This window comes from Filicampus tigris, chromosome 4, assembly GCF_054856515.1.
Source record: "Filicampus tigris isolate MCC_2025a chromosome 4, RoL_Ftig_1.0, whole genome shotgun sequence".
Taxonomy (NCBI): Eukaryota; Metazoa; Chordata; class Actinopteri; order Syngnathiformes; family Syngnathidae; genus Filicampus; species Filicampus tigris.
This window is the reverse complement of record NC_141220.1, coordinates 8,425,913-8,433,563: the sequence shown is the minus strand read 5'-3', so window position 1 is coordinate 8,433,563 and position 7,651 is coordinate 8,425,913. Positions and strand designations below refer to the sequence as shown.

At 37.7% G+C, this 7,651-nt stretch overlaps 1 protein-coding gene across 1 annotated transcript in view; it reads left to right on the top strand.

Moving 5' to 3' along the window:
- furinb (furin (paired basic amino acid cleaving enzyme) b) overlaps nt 1–7,651 on the top strand; it is a 93,111-nt gene that overhangs the window by 916 nt on the left and 84,544 nt on the right. The window contains exon 2 of the mRNA XM_086028646.1: nt 6,992–7,263. Within this exon, the coding sequence (XP_085884772.1) occupies nt 7,090–7,263 (174 nt within the window). The 5' untranslated portion in view covers nt 6,992–7,089. The remainder of the gene's footprint in view (nt 1–6,991; nt 7,264–7,651) is intronic.

The window sequence follows — 7,651 nt, the reverse complement described above, 5'->3', positions numbered from 1 at the left end:
GCCCCCGCCCCCCGATAATTACCCCCAGTCAATCTTTAAAATGGTAAACGTCTTTGTTTTAAAAAGTGAAGTGGGGTAAACAAAGCCAGATATTCTAATTTATGGCATTAGGCTTTCATTGTAGATTTGTTACCTCTCTCTTTGAGATGGGGATGTTGAGATCAAGGTCACCATAGCGAGGCAAACCGTATGAATTCAAGATTCTGCCTTATCTGTAATTTATGCAGATTTATAGCATTGGAATATTCTTGAGTATTGAAGTGATATGGCTTTTTTATTTGATCTAAAGTCATATTCTATTTGGCTTGCAACACACATACTGTATATTACACTACATACATATTCATGCAGTTGCTCTGTATTCACTTATACTAGGAAATGTTATTTTGTTTTTACAGTATTATTGATTCAGCCTTGACATCACCACATCCTGTGTTGAATCCTCCTTGAAAAGTTTCAGCAATGTCGATCAATTTCAGCTATACGTTTATTGGAAACATATAGTAGAAGGTACAAAACAGTAAAGCTGCAGAGAACAATGTAGAAAGACAAGGTGTTGTTAGGGTAACTTCTTAGTTAAAAGGATGGTGTGAATAGTGTCTTACAAAAAGAATGTCAAAAACGTATAGGTGGATCTCACTGGTGCATATTGTTTACTCTTGGAACCATTGCTGTGTTTCTAGCCCACATTTTCCACTATCTAAGTCAGTAAGAGCAAAAATGGTTCTGATTTTGAAGAGCTTTTCTATCTCAGTGCTGTCACTCAATTTCCAGTGCATCTCAGATAAAATATCTTTTGCTACTGTGTGTCCTGACTGAGCTCAATGCAATACACAGTTTTTTTTTTCCCTGTCATCCTGAGCTCCATCTGCTATTATGAATGGACGCTCACCTGTCGAGCTTCTGCGCCATCATTGCAACATACTGCTGTGCATTCTTTTAGAGGGCAGTCCAAAGCACATGGTGGGTGTTGATTTGGCTTGGGGGCAGCCTGAAATAGAACTCGAGTGCTGGTTATGTTTTGCTACCTACCTACCTACATCTCCTAAGCCAACAAGTTACATTTTTTACCAGTATTGCTTACATGACTGTAAGTCGGCTAACGGAAAAAGGAAAACCTATAAGATGAGCTCACTGGAAGAGTGTAACATGGGAGAAGGAAGAATCCATGGCATCGTTTTTTCCCCACTGCCACATCATGTTTTGCTGTTGAGTTAATTGAAAATGTCGCATTTGCCTTCCTTCATGTGGGAACCTCTCCCGGTCATAATAGTAAAGATAGTCACCAATACCTGACTTCCTTGCAAGTGATCAGGACATACTGTAAACAGAACAAGTTTGGCATTTGAAAAGACACTGCAGCCTGGACATCCGGAAACTTCTTCTATGCCACATTTATGTCTGTTCTGATTCTTGAACTGGAGTAATTATCACAGGCAGGTCTCCAGACTAACTTTGCAGTGGTTGCACTGGTGTGCCCAACTTTTTTTCTTGGTTGTACCAAAAAACGTCGACCACATCACATTCACAGAGCTGTCAATATATAGAAATTCACTTCTTGAACAATTTCAGAATGTTCATATTTTTTAAATTCTGTCGGGAACATTACAGGCGGCCCTGCACACGGGAGAGTGTTTTATATGTACTTGAATGCTTCAAAGAATAATTCACTCACAAAATGATTTACTTAGCAGTGACGTTTCAACAATGCACGTTGCACACACATACACATGCACACGTATTCTTAAATAAATGCAAGACCCCTAACGTTTTAATGCTACATGTGAAGACATTTTCAAGGAACAAGATAAAAATGATTACAAATATCACTCATCATAGCTAGAGTTTCGCATTGTTTGAATTTGGAGGGTTCCGATTCCAATTCTTAAAAAAACTCAATATTTCATCCATTAGTACTTTGTACATATGAAATTATAATTGTTTTTTCAAGTCAGTCGTCCATTAGAGCCGATTGGCTGTTAAATTAAGTCCTTTTTTGTGGCCTAAGAACACCCAATACAGTCCAAAATTATTGTTTTGTACTTTTTCCATGGCCCAAAAATACCCAGTAGAATAATACAATTTTTTTGTAAATATACAGTCTATTTTTAAATTCTATCCAAACTATCTTGCTGATTCTTGGGTGGGTCTGTTTTAATGGCATGCAGCTGGTCGCTTGATCCGTTACGTCCATGCGCTTCCATTTTTCACCCCATTACGATTGGATGCCATTAGAGAAGGGCTAGATTAAAAAAACAAATGTATACTGTACCAAAAATAGCATGTTCGAGAGGTGCCGAGTACTAATGACAAAAACCTGTTTGAGGTCAACAGCCATAGTTATGAATAGGTAGATACGACACATTCCTTTTGAGCTGCGTGCCTACGGCGGCGATGCTAAGATTATGTCCATGCTTTCCATTACCTTTGATGAGAAAGCCGCCCCTGCCAACATGTATTACCAATGTATACCAACTCAATCCTCAAATTTAAAATGAATACCCATGTTAAGTTTGCAAACCTCCCTATAGTACGGTGAAAGTGATTTGGTAAAGTGCAGTGCTCAACCGGTGCTGCCTTTTTAGTGATCAAATGCCTGTTGAAGATCAAATAGATCTTATTCATTGAATTTCTCTGTCGTGATTTTTACAAAATAGATCGGTATAGCTAAATGACAAATAGTTAATTCTGAACCCCCACCCCCTGTAAAAGGACCAATCTTAGAGGAGAGTTGATGATAAACCTGATTCCTTTGACTCAGAAACCAAGCATGTTGGAATTTGGAACTGAGCTAGGCCTACACGATGTGTCTTTTGAACATCGCGATTGCGATGTGCGCATGCGTGATAGTCACATCGTAGAACGTGCAATGTTTTCACTTTTTTTTTTCTTAGAACACACAAACTTTTGTTTTGCTTCAAAAAAACAGCAAGCTACTCCGTGCTCTTACACAGCCTGTCTCGCTCACCCCCTCCTTCCTGCCAATCAGTCACCGATCCCTCCCCCTCCACTCTGCTGTCTGCTCTTATCAGGCGACATGGAGGAGGCGGCAGAAGCGGCAGTAGATTTGGTCCCCAAAAGAAAGTCAACATTCAAACTATGAAAGTATTTCGGCTATAGAAAGGAAGATTCAGAACAACAAAACATCCTTTGCCAAAAGTGCCTCACCGTTGTTGTTACAATTGCCGTCAGAAGCCCCTGTATGAGCAGTTCAAACTAAGAAGTGGGACCCAAGGTGAAACTTCATCTACTCGAAAAAAACAATTACAGACGCCTTCGCCAGCATAACTCCCCATGATAAGAAGTCCAAACAGAACTGACAAATCACGGATGCAATGTTTTACAGACCGTTTTAGTTATTGTTATATTTTTTTGAACAACTCAGGGGACTAATGCACCTGCTCTTTAATTTTTAATACTTTTGTTAAAATTTGTTAACAACTTTGCTGCAGTTTCACTAAGTTTTTTTTTATTTTAATGTTATGTTTTTGTAAACATCTCAGGCGCTAGTACACCTGCTTTTTAATTTTTAAATATTTTATAGTTTAGTTTAAAGGTGTTTATAACTCTGCTGCTGCTTTAGAGGTTTTTTATTTTCTTCAATTTTTTGAAATGACTCAAGCATCTAGTGCACCTGCTCTTTTTATTTTTTTGTTTAAAATATGTTTAATATTTTGCTGCTGTTTACATTGAAGTGTGAAATTCAATGTTAAATAATCTATTATGTTGCACAGAGACATGACCGCTGTGATCCCTTTTATATACAGCAATCAGCATTCACAGATGAACCCCCTTAGTCTGGATTAAACGATATTATTTGAATACAATGATGTCATGGTGAGTTAACCAAATTATTCCCAAACAAATCTATTCAAGTCATCTGGTGAAAATTATATTCTTAACATCGCAATATATATCGCAAACCCCCCAAAAATCGCAATGTCATTTTTTTCCAATATCGTTTAGCCCTAAACTGAGCCATATTCAAGTTCTGTATTGTGTGAGAATAAAATTAGATATTCATTCATGCATAACATATTTTTCCCCCCAAGGATTAGTAACTTTGCTGGGTTTTATTGATAACACTGCAGTTTGATTCAGATTGTCTTAAATAGTTCTGGCTTGTAACAGAAGGAACTTCATTCCACTGACCTCCAACTGACCTGCAGGTCATTTAGCAGAAATTATTAAAGTGTGGAAATCATGTTCAACAGAGGTTTGTGTTACATATATCCATGTCAGCATTGTGTTTAAGATCTACAGATAGTAATTACACTCTTTGTTTTGCAAATGTAATATGCTTATGATGAGATTTAGCAGTGATTCAGTATTTTACAAGTTTGTCTTCAACAATCTCCAAAGTTTCACAGATATATCACATCATTATTATGCAGTGTGGATTAATTGCTTCTTACTGTACTAGCAATGAAGGATAGGGAGGGGCAGGATTCTCTCCATTGGACTACATTGCCAGTACCTTGTCAGATTGTCGATTCAGTTGAGCTGTTAGGTGTAAAATACACACCTTGGGCACCTAAAGTGTTCACAAGAAAGACAGTGAATTACAAAGTTAAAAAAAAAAGTGGATCATTGATCTTTACCCTCATTGTTGTTATCATGATGCACTCAACCATGGTAAGTGTTTGTCAGAGGCTTGGAATGTAAATCCCTGCATTAGCATGTGGTTTTAGCACAACAGGTAGTTAATTGCCCCTGCATCTTGACAGGCTCGTCAATAATCTGCAACTTTAGTCCAATGTTTGAATGCTAAGTGATATCTGAGTTTGATGACTTTGAACATGCAGAGTAGGCAGTCATTTTTTTTCAGCTTCGATGCATATTTTTTGTTTTATTTTGACTTCATAAAGATCGCAATGGCTGATCAGAGATTATGGATGAGATTAATCGAAACCACTGGCCGTAAAATTTTATTTTATCCGGCATATTATATCAGGTTAAATGTACCAGACCTTAGTGATGGTGTTACTAATTTTAACGTTAGTGCTCTAGGGTTAAGCCCCGCCAGCGTTTTATTTGATATTCTAAACTATCATTTTCCTTTATTTTTCTCAGCCCCCCTATATATCGATCAAGTCCCCCTTTAGCCCCAGGAGAGAAAAAATCCTGGAGCCCTGCGTGCATGGAAAAATGAGCAATTTCATTTCATTTGTTAGAAAATTATCATTTATTAATTACAAATATATCTTTGTTCATTTATCAGTGTGAGACTCTTAATTGTTCTACAGAGAGAACAAGTAAAGTGCTCCTCCATTAGATGGCAGAAGGTACAATACATTCAACCATTTAAGTGATTCACTACCACTGACCTGAACTGAAACAGTGACAAAATCTTGGGTTCGAGGCTGCGCCACTTGATGTACCCCAAAAGGTTTCAGTTGTTGTTTTTTCAAAGGGTGAGGAGAAGAAGGCGACTGGATATCATTAATATTGTACAGAGTAGATCGCAAGACTGTTTGTCCCTTTAGAAGTGGCATGGTAGTCAATAAAAATGGTATAGTATAGTAGCCACTTCAAAAGGAATAGACTAATTCCAATTCCAATCACCATTATCGGGTTTGTGGAAGGAATATTCTGACATGTATGAAATGTTTGGTTGTGCTGTCTTTGAGTAATTAAGCAAAACATAATGGCAAGCCTGCTTAGTAGACCACAAAGGGCTATTCCATTTTCACTGTTAAAGAAAAGAGCAAGTCTGAGAAGCATAGGGGGAAGCAGAGGGGTCCATTTTGTAATTAGCTGGCCCTCTATGATCAAATTGACTTTGTCTGACTTCTTACCTTGTTTATTTTTTAATCAATTTACCTGTTGAAATGTAAAATTATGACAGTGTTCCATATCCCTTTGAAGCAAATGACCTCCCGTAAGATCATCGTTTTGACTAACGCTTAACACATTTAGACTGCGACAGTAGGAAGCCTATTTATTGGCCTTTCTTCTCTGACGCTCTCGTTTGGTCAAAGGACATGTAAAGGTTTGAAAAGTACCTGTGCCATCTCAGCAGGCTCCATCTTTTGCCACGTGGCGACATCATGCTGTAACTTCTTGTTAGTGATCGTATGACTGATTGCAGCGGTTAGTTTATCTTTGCTAGGATTTTTTTGCAGCGCTCATTAAATTAATTAATACTCTGAATAATAGGAAAGCCCAGGAAACTCTTAAGAAGGAGAATTGTACACAAGTTGGAAAAGTGTTTTTTAACAACAGCATATTTCAAGATAATGAGTTCTTCAGATGAAACTGGGGCCTTAATCAAGGTGGAGGGAATTATTAAGATTTCCGAGCACCTATCAGTGTCAGTGAGCTACTGGCTTCTTCTTGAAAGCAAAAAAAAAAATGCTTTTCAAAAAGGCAAAGTATTTTTTTAAAATCTAGTTTTATTAATGATAGAAAGGGTTTTGAAATAATGCATCTTGCTCCCAATTTTTTGTACCACAAAAACCTGGCATTTGAGCAGTGATGTGTAGAATTTTCATATCCAATTACTGAGGCTTTACTATATGTAGACACTTTTAAATGTCTCCTAAGGGAACAATAAAGGATTAATGATTACATTTATCTTATATCTTAGCCTGTTAAAATGTAATTCAGTGTAGACTACGGGACATCCAAAATGAATTTGCCCTTGAGTTATTATAATTAATACTGCAGTAAAAAATACATTTAATTTAAAAAAAAGTAATGCCATTAACACAAACTTGTAAGCCAAATTCTTGTTTATAGAAAAAATTAAAGTTGTACATTTTAGAATGATCACCATAACTGTATGTGTGTTAACTCTGCTCTACATATATATTGAAAGACTTGTACAAAGTACAGTAATGTTAAGCTTTACTGTGACCATGGCCACTTTAATATTATGGCTCTGCTGTCTAATTTTTAATTTGGTGTGAGTGGGTAATTCTGACCCAGAAGGGACACTGTTAAGAAAACGTTTGTCTTTATCGCTTGCTTTGTGTTCTGTCATCTCTAGGCCACTGTTCTACTTTACTGCCACAAGGGAGTGCAGCTCGAGTTTGCCTGTGACGCAGTGATAGACCCACGGATACACTGCCCTGCGTTCTACTTTTCATGGATGCCCAGGTGGCTCTGCTGCACTTATGGACAGTCCTTGTCCTGACAGCAGAACTGAATTGGATTGATACAGCAGAGGTCTACACCAATGCTTGGGCTGTCCAGATTAATGGAGGCCCTGAGGAGGCTGACCGCATCGCAAAGGAACACGGTTTCATCAACCATGGCAATGTGAGTTGGACATACAATATACTGTGTCTGTGTGTGCTTGAGCTTGTTCTCAAGATGTTGCTGTCATGTGTACTTGTCCTAACACTCCATGTGACAGTAACCGCATCAGTGTTAGAATTCTCTCTGCACCAAAAATGTGTTGCTCACTACACTTCTTTGAGCGCTCACTTGTTTACTTTGGTGGATCATGCAAACCTTTTATATTGATCGCACAAAGATTGCATAAACTATTGTTTTCCTCTTTCAGCATATGATAATGCCAGGTCAGTCTCAAGACTTGTGAGCAGTGTTAGTTTTTTTGTTGTTGTTGTTTTTTTTTTATGATTGCCGTGAACTAGTTTGGGTACGAATATAAAGTAAGTTACAGTATGAATAAGTAACCGAAACA